This window comes from Thermobia domestica, chromosome 1 (assembly GCF_964235325.1).
Source record: "Thermobia domestica chromosome 1, izTheDome1.hap1.1, whole genome shotgun sequence".
NCBI classification, from domain to species: domain Eukaryota; kingdom Metazoa; phylum Arthropoda; class Insecta; order Zygentoma; family Lepismatidae; genus Thermobia; species Thermobia domestica.
The window spans coordinates 314,777,192-314,794,374 of NC_137454.1; the positions used below are offsets into that span (position 1 = coordinate 314,777,192).

Consider the following 17,183-nt stretch of genomic DNA (forward strand, 5'->3'; position numbering starts at 1 on the left):
TACGTGCTTCTGGACCCCTTGTACTAAACATACCCCGAAACAAGACAAAACTGGTTGATGTCTTCAATAACGTTTGTCACTTTCCTCTTCATGATCATAATTAAACACAGGTTCGTCATAGTTTGTAGGTGTACAAATACATATTTAGAAGACTTTTTTTAAAAAAATAATAATAATTCGTATAATAAGATACCGAATAAATGTACACTCAGGTGCTGTCGTTCATATTCTATATTAAGTATTTCATGATTTTAATACAGCAAATAATTATAATATCCATTATTAATCAGTGTTTTATTACTAATGCCTTGGATAAAACCGATACATAAACATTTATGAACGTGGTATTGTAATATTTGATATATGCAACGTCTTTCTCTTCTGCGTCTTCCTGCGATCACAGAATATTCGAAGCGTTACAAAATATACTATTTCAACCAAGCTCAGGACACTGAATCCTAAACAGAGCCCAAGCAATCCACCACAATTTGCTGAAACAAAAGATAAAACTGCGTTAGACTTTCCACTAACAAAGTAATACTCAATATACTATGTATTTAGATATTTTCTTGGTTTTAAACTTCTTACTCTTTGCAATGTCTCTAGGATTTTGTTCACTTCTCTTTAAGTCGACTCTGTGCAACTTGTAGCTGTTATATCATAATAAAGTGTGCTTTGTGGGGGAACTTATATTAGATTTCGAATAAGTATAACACATACTTTTTATTCACTATCTATAAAAGAAGGTGACAAAGGAATCTAAGACGTTGAAGTAATCCCACTTGGTACTACCTCGAACGAAAAACTCTACCCATTAGAGATAAACACACTTCCAGTGAGTCATCGCGGGGTCCCATTTAATTTCTTAAGTTAATCTATCGGGTAAATATTTCATCTTGCAAAGTAGAGTTAAACTGAGATTATAATCCCATTTGATAGAAGTATCTACAGTATTAGAACTTCACTTCAATACGTCGTAATTCTTAATTAAAGCTTACCTAGGAAGTCTGTTAAATCAAACATTTCGTTCCTTTGGTTGTTAATAAACTGATGCTCTTTGAAAATTATTGATAAGGTTCCATAGTTTTTCCTGGAAAACAAGGAATAAAATATTATTTATACGATATATTCAAACTAGATAGTACAGATTCATGTATTTCAGCATGTAGCCCAGGAAAAAATTCTACAAAGTTGTCTGTTTGAACTAACTAACTGAAACCTATCAAAACCTAAGTAGAAGAAACTAACTCCTTCTATGGCTTCTGGAACCCGGGGGTTCAATGCCGCATTCACGAAAGATCTCCATTGACTTCCCTCTGTAGCCAACTGGATCCAGTTTCTATTTTGTATTCCGATTTCCACGAGATCCATTTTAATATTGTCCTTCCATCTGCACCTAGGTCTTCCTAATGGTCGTTTTCTGATTGGATTTCCAGTTAAAATTTTGAAAGCATACATACTTTCTTCCATTCTGGCTACATGAGCTGCCCACCTGAATCTCCTAGATTTGATGACTTTAACAATGTTTGGTAACTGTTTGAACTAAGGAAATATCAAATGCCGTATACGCTCAGGGGTAGAGTACGAAGTCAACGCAAACTCGTTCGTTTATGTGTGAAAAGTTGCTGTTATTTCTTATTTTATATTGAAAGAGTGAAAAACTATCTCGAAATATTCATGCTTCAGAAGCCTTTACCGCAATTCGTTGGTTGTTCTCAACATATCTTCGGAAGCAATGACTTCGAGTATCCACTAACTTGTGGGGTCACTCGCGCAAAAGCAAATCCGGGGGAGGAGTATCATATGATCTGGAGGAGAAGTGTTAATAGATCCCACCAGAAACATAAATGTGAAAAATTGAGTCAATTTCACGTACATATATCATTTCATCCGGCCAGAAAAAGAATGAAGACCTGAAATGATGCCAAGTTGTATTGAAATTCGAAAATCGGAATATGAAATCTATGGTAAAAGCCTCTCCAGGCAAACTACTCCTAGCACTGAAACTGCAAATTTCATTTTAAATTTTGTATTTCAATAGATCTTGACATCATTTCAGATTTCCAGAATTGAAAACTTCTGTAAAAATATTGTGAGAATGAGTGAAAACTTGTCTTGGAGCATTGCTGTGCGCCTAGATTTTAAATATTTTAATAACTAGGCTCGACATAATTACAGATCTTTGAGGCGAACCTCCTTATGGTCACACAGAGTCGAGTCCGAGATAGCACGGGACTGGTAGTGTCATTTCCATTAACAGTGTATATCTAAGTATTCTTCGTTATTTCATCATTTTCAAAATAACTGAAAAGGAAAATACCAAATTTTGACTTCGTAATGTTCTAAGAATGGAAAGGTTTGTCGCAGCAGGGTGAAGTTTTCATAATTGAGAAGTGCAGTTTCTAATAACGTATAACACCTGACTCAGCCTGTCCAACTCAATGGAACCACACGACAATGAAAGTGCACATCTGTCAACAGAGTTGCAAATTGCTCGAGTAAGATGAAGTATTAATATATGTATATTATGTTGTCATTCCAAAGCGTTTGTCAGAGAAATACGTCCACGTCTATATGCAGTCTAATAGTGAAGGACGACACGTCTTCCTATACGACAAACAAGGAGTGAGTTACTAAGTTCAAAAAATGCACAATATACAGTACATTCCTTCAAGAACATTATCTTCTCCGAAATGTGGCTGTCAGAATGGTGACGGAGCGTGTGGGATTATTAAGAGAACGTATACAAGCCATTATTGATTACATCCAGCCAAGTCATTATGAAAAGTTCTCAGTGCTTGCTGACTGATGACGAACCATGACATTTTCTAAATGGTTACCTCATAGCATTTACGCAACGTATAACACCTCTAAGTGTATTGTTTCAAAACAATGTTCTTTTGGCACCATTCCTCACTATTTGCGAAACATTTGGTCTTAAAGATGAAAATTTTGGCAACTTATAAATCGATGTGATTAGAACTTTAAAAATTTGTAGTGATTTTATACAGGCCCGTAGCTAGCCCAAAAATTTAGGGGGGGCTGAAGTTAGGGGGAGCCCGATCCAACCATATGATACTTCACCACCATATTATAGTTTTTTGCAAGCCTATTGTAAAACTTTTAGGAGGCCAGCAACAATTTAGGGGCCGGCCCCCCTAGACCCCCCCTGGATACGGGCCTGATTTTATAATGTTTTCAATGTTGTTTAACACCCGATTCGAACCTGAAATGATGTGATTTTTCTTCTGCCGTTTTAATATTATTTCATTCATACTTCGTACTTTTTATGTATACTTTATACTCATGCAAATATTATATATAGAAAATGGAAGTATATTAAATTTTAATTAAACCGTTCAGTAAATAGCATGTAACTATGTTTATGATAAAAAGTGTTAAATAGTCAGGTGATGTCAAACATTTTTTATAGCAAAAACTATTTCCCCTCAAAAGAAAAGTATTGTGGTCTATTTGTGAGCGAACGAGTGTGAAGAGAGTGAAATTTCGTTGTAATTTTCATTTAGTTGGAATTAGCACATAAACTGAATTATTCATCGTAATGAACTTGTTCAGAAGTATTTTTGATGTGACAATAATTATTATATACAGGGTGGCCCAAAAGTAGGTATACACCCCCGAATTGATCAAGTATAACATTCTAGTTTACGGGCTTATTTGCTTCGGTTCTTCCGAGCTTAAGATGTAAGTAAAAAAAAAAATTAAGAACAAATAATAAAGAAACTAAGTCTACCCGATGGATAACAATAAGAAATGATATAATATGCAATGGACTGATCAGTAAGGTACTGTATACCTACTTTTGAGCCATCCTATACTATCATCTACTGGGAATGTCCATTGTCACTTACCAAAGTTATCACGATACCATGCGATGCAAGAAATATCCTGTCAAGGTTACGTATAAGGCGTTCCGGGAAGTAAGCGCGAACTCAACCAAAGCTTCTTTCGGGAAGAACGCAATGTGTCATAAATGACAATTAGTCATTATTATGTTACTATGCGAAAGAAGTACAAACTCCACACAATTTAGCTACATGCAAGTGTGGTTTCTGCCACATACCACATTGCGTAAACGAGAAAAATGACCCGGCATTTCGTTCGCTCTTAGTAGCCGGGTTCTCTTATATATAAATATTGAAATGTTGTTCACGCTTCCATTATACTGTATATATTCTGTCTAAACAGATCGAGAATGCAATAAGTTAATTATAATAATACTTAACGATTCTTTATTCCAGTTCTCCCGCTTGTTGATGGCAAACAACCTTTGCATAATAAGGTCAGACATAGAGATGGATGCTGTATATTTGAGATCAGTGCAGGATGGTAGACAATTACAGAAAGTATTGGAAAGCAATTTGCCGGTCTTCAGTTCTTCACTTACAACTTTCTCTCGGAGTTCACCTGCAATATAAACAAATAGTTAAAAAAAAATGCTATTTGCTATTTGTTTCCACATAAATATACTGCCACTAAGCCGTTCCAGTCATACAGATATAGTACTATATACAGGGTTTTCATAAAGTATGGACGGATTTAATTCGCTTATAATTTACATAAAAATGCTCATATTGAAATCAAATAAAGTGCAAGCGGTAGCGGAAGGATTAAATTTTTACCTGTAATCTGCACCAGCTCAGTTCATTCACCGCCACACCTCTAACTGGGCGCCATTTACGTCCACACATTCGCGTAGGCGGCGCTGGAATCCGCTCACAGCGTTCCAGCGCCGTCCGCCACAGGACGGTCCAGGACGCTTCCTGTCTCCAAGAACTTAGCATGCCACTTTCGGATTGCACTCTCAGTCGGTGCCTGCTTTTTGAACTCTTTGGTGAACTTTCGACACACCAGAATTGGTTATTTTAGCTCTGCGTACCACAGAACACATTGCGCTTTCTCTTTCACTGACGCCATCTTTGATAAGGTAAAAAATATAGTCTTCTCAGAGGAGTTTTTCATTTATTTATTTCTTTAAAAGACACACACACCAATACAGCTTACAACTTAATTTTAACAGTCAACATTGAAACAACAATGGATGGAATTTGGTAAGAAACTGACCCTTGCCCTCCCTCTCCCTCTCTCAACGTGTTCAGAGTTGCCGCTTATCTAACAGTGTTGCCAACTAAAAATTTAATCCTTCCGCTACCGTTTGCACTTTATTTGATTTCATTATGAGCATTTTTATGAAAATTATAGCAAATTAAATCCGTCCAGACTTTATAAAAACCCTGTATATGTTTTATATGTTAAGTGCTTCCTATGGTGAAGAATAAAGAATGAATACAATATTATCCCTTTTGAAGACAAATAAGAAGCACATTACACAATACAGTGAGGGGTAAAATCACAAAAAGTGCAAAGAACGGACTAAAAGTAGTTCTGATCACAGTTTCCTGACATAATATTTACAGCAAACGCTGAAAAACACTTTCGGGACGCATGTATTTGTGGGTCCACGGGTGTGTGTCCGTTCGTGCGTCAAAATACTGTTCGTACGTGATAGTTCACTGTATAGGCCCTACATATACCTATGAAAATGTTGCATAATTCTCCGTGTTAAGGGTCTTCACTATAGGGAAATTAAACTAATTTTAGAGTTTTTCTGTAATATCAAAACAAATAAAAAATATTCGAAAAGTAGAAACGTAGTGAACTAGACAATAAGATTTTGGATGTGATACCGTTATTGCAACTCATGTATCTGCTTTCGTTTTGCAGCTGTAGATAGATTTAGCATTTTTTGCGGGTTCTGTAAATAGCGGCATACCAAAAGCGGATAGGTGAAGGTATTGTGGTAAAGGTATTACATGCAAAATCGTATTGTCTAGTTCACTACGTTTCTGCTTTTCGAATATTTTTTTTTATTATTTGTTTTGAAGATATTAAAGAAAAGCTCTGAAATTAGCGGTAGTTTAATTTTACTGTAGTGAAGATCCTTAAGTGTACGAATTACTAAATTATAACAAGCGAATTTCGTTTCAGAGTGTGAAACTACGATAGACAACTATGATAATTCAATACTCAAACTTCAACTAGTACATCTATAACTATTGGTTGCAATAGACGAACAAGATCAAAAATATAACCTGTTCCTCGGACGCTGAATTATTATCAAAATGCCATTACTCGCTATGCCTTACTGTTTTTATTCTATGCCAATAAAAGTTGAAACCGGAAATCGTTAATTTAAACCACTTTCTGCTTCGGTAGCGTGTTGCGAGTTGCGATGCAATGTACTCTTGATATATTGAATCGATTGCAGAAAACGCTTCCCATTGTCTATTACAATTTGTTCTATGGTGATAAATATTGAAACCGGAAATGGTTAATTTGAATTACTTCCGGTTTAAATAGAAGTTAATGAATAAGATGGAACCTATTCTTGGCATAAGGAATCGAGTTCAGGAAACTGCTCCTCCATATCTCTTACAGTTTTTGTTCTGTGGGAATCAGCATTGGAACCGGAAGTGATATTAGATTTGAACCGATAGGCATATAGAGTCTTTCCGAGGGGGATAGAACCATAAACATAATATCAAAAAACTCTTTATTTCGGTTTTTCTCCAAGGGGGGCGAGGAAATGGTCGTAATCCAGCATTTCATATAAGTACCTTATGTCATATGTAAAACATTAACGATAAGTGGAAAAAAACAATACACACACACAGTGGCGGCGTAAGGGCGGGGCGAGCGGTGCCCCCGCCCCGGGGCCCACTTTGTGGGGGCCCCCGGCATTAGGTAAAAAAATTACTAAGGAACCTTGTTAGCATGAGCCGTACAAGGGCCGTCAAGGTTTATAATCCACACCTTCCCTAAATGTAAGCGCAATTAATTGTCGATCAATATTACATCAAATAATGGATGAAACAACAGAAATATCTGTCTAATAAAGCTAATCAGTGCTGGATTTCCGTACAAGCTAAACAAACTATAAACTTCGGGCCTCACTCTCTTGGGGACCCGAAAGTAATTTAAAGAAAAAACTGAATGTAGATTAAATATAAGTAAATGTTTCATACTCTTTCCTCCCCCCCTCCCCAAAGACGGAAAGGTTGAATGCAGGCGAAAAGCTAAAACAGACATTTCACTTTCTTAGGGCCCCCAAGAATTTTTTTTAAAGTTGAAAAATAAATAAAATAAAAGTTATCTCTTGGGGCACCAAAGAAATTTAAGAGAAAAAGAAGTATGTGGATTAAAATATGAATAAAATAAAAGTTTCACTGTGTTCAATAACCTCAGAGAAATTTAAAGGGAAAGCTGTGTAGATTAAAATACGAAAGTATATTGTGTTATTTATATTCTAAGGTCTTATGATGCAAGTAATGGGGCCTCTTATGCCAGCCTGCTTCCTAAACTATCACTGTTTATTTATTCATATATCGCTTCAAAAGAAGGGTAGAAAGAAGGGATCAACGTATATAATGCTTTATTAGGGTATTAGCATTCTGTTCCTAATTAAAAGCTCTTTGGTGCAGACGCTATAGTCGCTAATTCACTTGTTTTCCTTCTGTCTTTATTCTTTTGTCCTTTACGAGTTGAATTTTCAATGAGTGAAACCCTTTTGCTTAGCTGGTTTCCCATTTCTGCTCTTGTCTTTTGGCGTATGAATTTACACTTCAGCCCACAAATGTAGAGTGAAGAAAGTGTTCAATAAGAAAAGAAGTGTTCAAATAATCAAAATACTTCAGCATTATATTTAACCCCTGATGGTTCTCATATGGAACACTTGTCACAAATCATCTGATTTGTTGACATATAACGTGATTCTGTTTAAGTTCGGGAAACATTTATTGATTTCATCTCTGTCGAAGGAAAGACTGCTGAGAGTATTTCTGCTGAAATACTGAAGAAACTTCAATGTGATAGGCTTGATATTAAGATTTCAGAGGCCAGTCTTGTGATAATCAGGCTACAATGGCCGAGCAATATTCTGGAGTTTAAACTTTCATACGGAATATAAGTCCTTTGGCCATTTTCGTTCCTTGTAACAATAATTCATTGAACCTTGTGGCTTACATGCTGCGCACGTTAACGTTCTGGCGGTGACTTTGTTGGGAGCAATGGAACGTTTGTTGGTATTCTTCTCTAGATCTACTCACTGATGGAATGTGCTGCAAAATCACGTAAAGATTGGTCTGAAACGTGAAAATGACACTAGATGGAGATCAAAAGCTGAAACTTTAAAGGCAGTTTCTAGTCAATTGGATGAAGTAATTGATCCGTTGGAAGATCTGCGTGACACTTCGATTGAAACGCTTGATACTACAGGAGATGCTGGACTTCTTGCAAGCATCCAGTCATTTAACTTCATCGCTTTACTATATTTCTGGTCTGCAAATCTCTCATTTATTGATCGGATCCAAAAATGCCTTCAATCTCAGGATATGAGTTTTAAACAAACTCTTATTCAGTTACAGAGCCTGGTTAACACCATTAATATTTGGAGACTTGAGCTGGACAAGGAAATCATATCCACAGCTGAAAGAAGTTGCAGGGCATGGAACATAATTGTGGGTACACACAGTAGAAGGAGATGCATGCCTGGAGAAGCAAAGAATGAACTCGTGACTGCACAGGCCGAAGTGAAGCGCTCCATCAATGAAATTCTGGATGAGATGAGACAACAAATAATCATTTCACTCAGATGCATGACCTGAACGACAGATTTGGATTCCTATGTTATATCGCCAACTTTGTGCAGCAGCGAGATTATGAGAGTGAGAAAACGCTAAAAGCATGTTGCTCAGATTTGGCTTTGTTCTACCCGAATGACCTGGATGCCTTATTATTATTTCAGGATTGTAAGGATTTAATCCGTTCACTAAGGTGTGCTCAGAAAGCTAAAGAGCAACTTAACTTTTCACCACAATGTATCCTGAAATATGTATCTTCAATGGGGCTTGAAATTTACTAAAGTTTGGCAACCGCTCTTCAGATTTTGATAACACTGCCCGTATCTGTCGCATCATGTGAAAGGTTTTTCACAAAAATGAAATTGATAAAATCATACTTGCATTCCACAATGAGTCAGGAAAGATTCAAGAATCTAGCCATTCTTTCTATCCAAAATGAAATAGCATCCACTGAATTCTGATAATGTAGTTGAGACTTTCGCTGCTACCAAAGCAAGGAAGGTATCATCATTCTGAATGTTGGTGGAGCATAGGCTAATATGGTAGTGGAACTACTGTCGAAAGTAGTTTCATGTTTCAAGTAAAGGCAATAAAAATACAAAAGTACCAAAAGAAAATGAAATCTTTGTTTTACGTCCGACGCTTATGCCGGTTAGGCTAAAGGGGACGGTGATGATGAGAAATGAATGAAAAGGTGAAATGAAGGAAGTGAGAGTAAACGGGAGAACCCCGAGAAAATCCACGAGCACGATGTTTGTCCACCAGAAAGTCCGGGACTCCAAGCACCGGAGGTGAACGCTCTACCACTGAGCCACCGCGCCCCCAAAAGTACCAAAAGAGTAATAAAAAACTGTCAAGATTTGTCAATTGACTGGTGATAGGTGGTAATGAAAAGTAGGATGGTATAACTCGTAGTAGAATTCTGTGCTCACATTTTAATCTATAATATCCCCAATTATTCAATATATTCAGGATTTTTTGTTATAATACATTCTAATACTAAGTACAGGGTTTTCATAAAGTCTGGACGGATTTAATTTGTTTATAATTTTCATAAAAATGCTCATAATGAAAGCAAATAAAGTGCAAACGGTAGCGGAAGGATTAAATTTTTAGTTAGCAACACTGTTAGATAAGCGGCAACTTGAACATGTTGAGAGAGGGAGAGGGAGGGCAAGGGTCAGTTTCTTACCAAATTCCATCCATTGTTGTTTTCATTGTTGTTTCAATGTTGACTGTTAAAAGTAAGTTGTAAGCTGTATTGGTGTGTGTGTCTTTTAAAGAAATAAATAAATGAAAAACTCCTCTGAGAAGACTATATTTTTTACCGTATCAAAGATGGCGTCGGTGAAAGAGAAAGCGCAATTGTTCTGTGGTACGCAGAGCTAAAATCACCAATTCTGGTGTGTCGAAAGCCGGCACCGACTGAGAGTGCAATCCGAAAGTGGCATGCTAAGTTCTTGGAGACAGGAAGCGTCCTGGACCGTCCTCGAAGTGGGAGGCCGCCAACATCGCCTGCAACCACTACCCTCGGAAGAGAGAAGGTCGTGCTGCAATAGTGAGCAGGGTAAGGGAAAGCATCATCAACAGCCCACAGAAGTCGATTCCTAGACGGTCCATGGAACTCGGAATTCCACAGACAACCGTGTTTAAGATAGCCAAGAAGACGATCAAGGCCAAAGGTTACAAAATCAAGATAGTCCAGGATCTGCATGATGAAGATTCCTTTCCAAGATGAACGCTGTGAGTGGATTCCAGCGCCGCCTACGCGAATGTGTGGACGTAAATGGCGCCCAGTTGGAGGTGTGGCGGTGAATGAACTGAGATGGTGCAGATTACAGGTAAAAATTTAATCCTTCCGCTACCGTTTGCACTTTATTTGATTTCAATATGAGCATTTTTATGTAAATTATAAGCGAATTAAATCCGTCCATACTTTATGAAAACCCTGTATGTTAGTAAATGGTAATGCAAATAGTCATAAGTGATAGAATATAAACATGACTGAATTATTAAATGCAAAATAATATAATCATAAAACAAGTGCGAAATCTGGAAACAATAGTAAAAAAGACAAGCAGGAGAGAAATATTCTAGTGCTTAATTATTCATTGATATTTCGGCAAAAGCAGCGGGACTAAATAGATCGTACATTATCACTGTAGAGAAACCGAATATTAAAGTGAATGGAGCTAATTGTAGGAAGAAAAATCTAATCAAATAAAACCCATTTAACGTAAATTCAGACAGATGAGAAACCATGAATAAACTTAACCATATGAGAATTTGCGCAGGAGAAACACCAAAGGCGAGAACCAAACAAAAATATTCTAGAAAACATAGAGCTTACATTTAAGAATCGCATCGGTCATATTATTATTTGCAATTTTTGCAATACCAGCTCATTGTTACGTTTTGCACGTAAATTTGTCTTTAACTATATTATTAGGAACATTACTTCCACTATTCCATCTAATTACAGTACGCGTTGATACTAGGATAGTATAGGTATAGGATAAATTCTGGATTCTTGATTGTTACGTTTTGTTTGTTCTTAAGATTGTTATTTCTGTTGTGGGTTGTAGTTTCCGTTACACTTGTATCCCTAATCATTTTTCTATCGCGGGATTTGTTTAAAAATAAATAAATAATAAAAAAATATGCAATGATAATCGTGATCCAGTTTTATTTGTAGATACCAACCTGAAGGCGGTTCTTAGCATTTAAAAAATAGACAGGGATGCTGAATGTCAGCCCTATTTGTTTAATATATTCCAGATTATAATGATCTAAACACACACACCAACGGGAAATGAGGAGCAAAGAGAAAGAATGATTATGTAAATGAATGTCAAAAATAGAAGTGTATAAATCACGATTGTTTGAAAAGGGGCCCCAGCTTACTTCACTGGACCCGGGCCCCAGTTTGCCTTACGCCGCCACTGCACACACGTTTTCTTATCTTTATTGTTAATTGCTGACTTCGATTGCAATTAACAATTATAAGTTTCAATTGCTAAATTGCAATTAACAATAAATTTTTAGTTGCACCTTTGCGATTGACATTTAACAATTACAAGTTTTAATGCCCTGGTGACCAATTAATAATTGACTTAAATATAATTGCAAATTTTATACTTAAATTGAATGGCAATTGATATTAATTAGAAAGAACAAATTAAAATTAATTTTAGAGCAATTACTTTCTATATATTATACTATACTATATACATATATTATTATACTAAATATATATAATTGTAAATAAAGCTTAAAGTATTTCTGAATATTGTATATACTCACGAACTGCTAGTTTTGTGCAATGCATTTTCTCCGGTCCACAAATAGGTGTAGATTCATTTCCTAAAAGAAAATAATATGCAGACATAAATGTAAATGTAGTTGGATATTAATAATACATAATACATAATAGCTCTTTCTGTTAGTGGCGGCACGTACGAAAATGCTCAGGGTAGGCAAAAAATAAATAAATAAATAAAGTGTATAATTTAATACACAATAAAACCAAATTTATTGTGTACTCGCCTATGTTAGTGGCCTAATATTACAAGACAATGCAGTGCCGTGGAAAATCCGTGCCCCGGGGCGAGAGTATATGACGGCGCCCCCCTACATAAGATTAAGTGATGTCGACAGACCAGCCGCAAAGTGCCACCATGGTTGGCGCGAAACGTAAGAAAATTATGAAAAATAAAGCCTGCTTTTCCTTGATTTTGAACATTTCTTATTACTTTTCTTTACATTTTATATATGTGCGCACACATTTTTCTAACATGAGTAACATTAGAGGATCACTTCCTAAAGCAGGAAGAGGATTTAAGTTCATATTATTCCAAGCAGGGGTAAATATGGAACTGAAAAGATAGGAGGACGGTAGTAGCGACATGACGTCACACCGTCCCAATGCCTATCTTTGCCCATTGTAATTTTTTAGGAACTGGGGGAACGCTGTACATATTTTTTGGAGATGGGAGACGCCATTCTCCCTCGCTCCCCTCACTTTTACCCCCTGATTCCAAGTAATTTCTCCTCTTTTTTCTTTCCTCCTTCTTCTTTCGACCCCCGAATTTTCCGCCCCCTTACTTCGGCTCCCGGGGTCATTGCCTCGTTCCCCCCTTTCCACGGCACGGCATTGTTACAAGAATAGATGATAAGTTTGTTTCAAGCCGCTATTATGGTATGTTTTATGTAAACAATTCCGAATTCATAATTGTTTGTTTTTACATTATTAATTATGGTCTTTCTAAAAGACAGTGTCAAATCGTATTTAGGCTCATTAGTCTTTGTGAGTCCTCTGAAAGCGTGAGGCCCTGAGTTATCGTCCACCGCTTGCAATACTACTGACGCAACAAATGTATCATAACTAATTTAATAATAATAATAATAATAATAATAATAATAATAATAATAATAATAATAATAATAATAAGTATTATTATTATTATTATTATTATTATTATTAGTAGTAGTAGTAGTAGTAGTAGTAGTAGTAGTAGTAGTAGTAGTAGTATTAGACCTATTATTATTTTCAGATGGTCATGCCGTCCTGTTTAATATTAGAAGAAAGCACACGTTTTTATTATTTCTGAAATAATAATCCTTTCTGTTGTTTGTATGCCGATCGTTTAAAAGGATAAGATACCGAGCACTAACAACATGTATTATTTGTTATCGATTGCCTCTCCCTCTGGATTACTTTCTGGTTTTGTCTCTAGCACGTTTAATTTCCTAACGCCGTTCGCAACTGTAAAAGCACATGTAATGACGCGATACTAGCGACCTCAAGAAAAGGGAACCAGCGCTTGGCACGGCGGCGCTGTATCTGTTGGGGTAGGAAGAGTCTGCAAGAGCTGGCCAAAACTTTATACGCATGCGCTGTGTATGCTTCAGAACATGTGTTGGATAATATGCTTATTCATGGGCTAAAACTTGTAATACACACTGAAAATATCTGCCAGAGCAGGCAGATTAAAATTTCCCGGCCTTAGTTATTTCGGAGCTACTAGCGGGTTCTTCATGAACTACAATGCAAAAGTTGATGAGCGCACGTTCTTCCAGGCCTTTGCGTGTACCATTAATTGCAAATTTATACATTTTGAAGACTCTGTTACATGAAAGTTCTGATACAATGCTCTACAAATACAAAGATATAATTAGTAAATTATTCAAGTAAACCAGGGTAGTCTTAGCCTAACTTGCCTACCCTGAGGAGCTGCTTCCGCTTTCTATGTTAAGAATCTGGTTATTTTGATATTACCTCGTAATAAATCAGAGGGTCATTATGTGGAAGAATGTTAGTCGACGTAGCTGAGTCACTATGGGCCCTATGGAGAGTCGTTTTCAGCTTTGTATTAAGAGTTTGATTAAAGCGTGGTTAAAGCGAAATATTAGTGAAGTTAGCAACATTTTACATCGAAAAAGGCCAGCCACGACTTCCGATAGGGTTGTCCAAACAAACTGTAGAACTCGTGGTTAAAGAGAATTATTCTCTCTTGTCCTGATTTCTCCTAATGTGTTTGGCTAGCCCTGCGGATAAGTCGTGATTGGCCTTTTTCGAAATGAATCGTTCTTAAGAGCCTGATATACTAAAAATAATACATTTACCATTTTTCTTTTGCTTGTTTTTTCATAAGTGAAAGGAGATAATGAAATGCAACTTACCACAATCATAGGTAATGTTAATCTACAACAGAAAATATGAACCTGAAGAATTTTCAGTGTTGCCATACATAGAAATTACAGCATTGCCTGAATAACATTTCTCCCAAAATCTAAGTTAAGGCAGCGACTGAAGGAAAGAACTCAACTGCATTTGATTACGTATCATGTTGTTTTGGAATCCTGTTAACTATAATACTTTTAAATAACATTATTATTTAATTTTAATAAATGCATATTAAAACTATTTTGTTTATTACAAAACTAAACACAACTATCATTTTAAAAAGTAATTCACAGGATTCCAAGACATGATCCATATTCAAATGCAGTTGAGTTCTTTCCTTTATTCGCTGCCTTAACTTAGATTTTGGGAGAAATGTTATTCTGGCAATGCTGTAATTTCTATGTATGGCAACACTGAAAATTCTTCAGGTTCATATTTTCTGTTGTAGAATAACATTATCTATGATTGTTGTAAGTTGTATTTCATTATTTCTTTTCCAAAGAAAAACGGTAAATTTTGTATTATTTTTAGTATGTCAGGCTTTTAACTTCATTAACGTGCTTCTAAATACAGAAGTTAGCATCACGCTTTAGTTAAAACACTTAATACAATATTAAAAACGATTCTCTATAGGACCCTGTACGTGTAATGAAATCGTAATCACTAATTTATTCTATAAATTGTACCCCTAATGTTAGTACTTAATCTATCCCTGAATTTCAATTCTTTATTTTCCAATATTTCATATACTTGTTCAAACCAGAGGAAAGCAGCTGGCCACTCTATTCCTGGTTTTCTATCTTAGTGGTCCATCCAATGGGATAAGATAAGATAAGAGACCTAGAATCTGCCATTAGACATGTTGAGATATGACAGTAAATAGCAGGTATGAAACGCAAACATATCGGTAATTAGGGTATATTAAAGTTTTAGAATGAAGTGCAAGTATTACCTTACAGTTGGTTATAAGCAATAATTTCTATATATTTTTTTAATACTACTAAAATACTTTTGTTCTTTTTACAACAGAGAATAAGCCTACTTCACACATATAACAGAAAAAGTTTTAAATATTTTGTACTAATCCTGTTAATAATGGAAGAAGAAATTAATTTAGTAAATTAAGATATTTATGGATTTTCTTAAGTTTGAAGAATTGATTTGGATATGGGTTTATATTCCTTCTAGAAAATTGCGTTATATTCCATAAAGGACTACATTTCGACATGAACTCATGTCCATACAAAGCTAACTAATGTATAGGACACAATAAAAATTGGTCTATATCAATATAAACCAGGTAAGAGAACAAAATTTAGCAAAAGATGAACCAAAAAGTAATAAATAAATACATGAATAAAATATATCCTACAAAACTCCAAATTTGTTTAACGAGCCCTCTCAGCTGGTTTAAGCTTTCCCTCATGGCTATGTGGATAACGTACGCGCCTTTGGCATTGGAGACCCGAGTTAGATTCCCTGTTGGAGCTCAAGTTATTTGGATCTCATATTAATCTGTAGGTCCTTGTCTCATATAGCCTTGCTGCCGAACTGGACGTTAAACTCAAATCCAATCCAATTCAATTTTTTAAAGAAAAACAGTTGATGAAAATAGCCGAGTCGTCTCGGATCATGTGCAATCCACTGGGAATTTAGGTTTCTCTAAAGAGTATGATCGGAATTTTAACTGTCTTGGATATGTTTGGTTTGTGTCCCTGTCTACTTTAGTGAGAGTTGAAATCCTCTACGAGGAAACTCGGGTACTCAGGAATGATCGATTGATCTTTTCTCTGAAAAGATCTAGTAGCTAGCGCCTGGTTTCGGGTTTGATTCCCAGCGGGAGAGCACAATAAATTTAATTTCACAGGCATTCATTTTCATTAATCATCCGTCTGCTTTATTCTAAAGGACATAAACGTTGAGACGTTAAACTAAAACTATTTTAATTAATTTCATTTTGTTACTTCAACCCTTATCCAAAACAATCTATTGAAAGGTTCCAATGCGAAAGTAAGCCGAGAAATATTTTCAAACCAATTATAGGGAACGAAAGTCTGCATAAAGAAAGTAATACAAAGGTAAACTTTGCACAAGTGAACTTTACAACATCTAAAAACCTTACAGAGAAGAGTACAAAATTCCCACATCGTAACATTTGTAAATATACTATGACCATGCAACACGAAAAAAAAAAAAAAAAAACATAATCAAATGGATCACTTTTTAGTAGATACAAGAATACAGTCTAGCATAATTGATGTTCGGTCGTTTTGGGGAGCGAATATGGTACTGACCTACTGACTACTACCTAGTAGCAGTGATTATAAGAGGGAGACGCTTTGAGAAAAGGAAGTATTCAGCATCTGAAAACGGAGAGAGGATTTCATTTAAAGAAGTTAGAGGGGGTCAGGTGAAAAGGAAATACCAGATTAAAATATTGAATAAATTCTCGGAATTACAAGGTTCGGAATACACTAGTGTTGAGGATACTTGGTTTAAAATTAGGGATAGCATTAAAATTACAGCAAAAGAAAAACTTGTCGTACGCGGAAATACATAGGAACAAACCATGGTTCGACCAGGAATGCACTAATTCGGATACAAGAGAAAATAGGGGGAATGTGTTAATTACGAAATTAGAATTATAGAACTGTACAAAATTTCGCTGACATCAGGCGGAAAACTCCCAAAACTTTTAGAACAAAGAAACGTGATTTTTGAAAGCTAAAATTATTAAATTTAAAGACAATAATAAAAGTAAAAATGTTCGGAACATGTATAAAGGCATCAACGAATTTAATAAAGAATATCAACCTCGCGGATATGAATAGCTGGAA

General features: G+C 35.8%; 1 protein-coding gene across 5 annotated transcripts in view; it reads right to left on the bottom strand.

The window, feature by feature from the left end:
• Positions 1-279: 279 nt before the first annotated feature.
• The window catches only part of LOC145662462 (pickpocket protein 28-like), a 66,412-nt gene continuing 49,508 nt past the window's right edge, over positions 280-17,183 (bottom strand). For all 5 annotated transcript variants that reach the window (XM_081728081.1, XM_081728098.1, XM_081728070.1 and 2 more), the window contains 4 exons: positions 11,964-12,023; positions 4,248-4,428; positions 999-1,090; positions 280-491 (listed from right to left, as the gene is read on the bottom strand). In XM_081728081.1, coding sequence (XP_081584207.1) covers positions 334-491; positions 999-1,090; positions 4,248-4,428; positions 11,964-12,023 — 491 coding nt within the window. In that variant the 3' untranslated portion in view covers positions 280-333. The remainder of the gene's footprint in view (positions 492-998; positions 1,091-4,247; positions 4,429-11,963; positions 12,024-17,183) is intronic.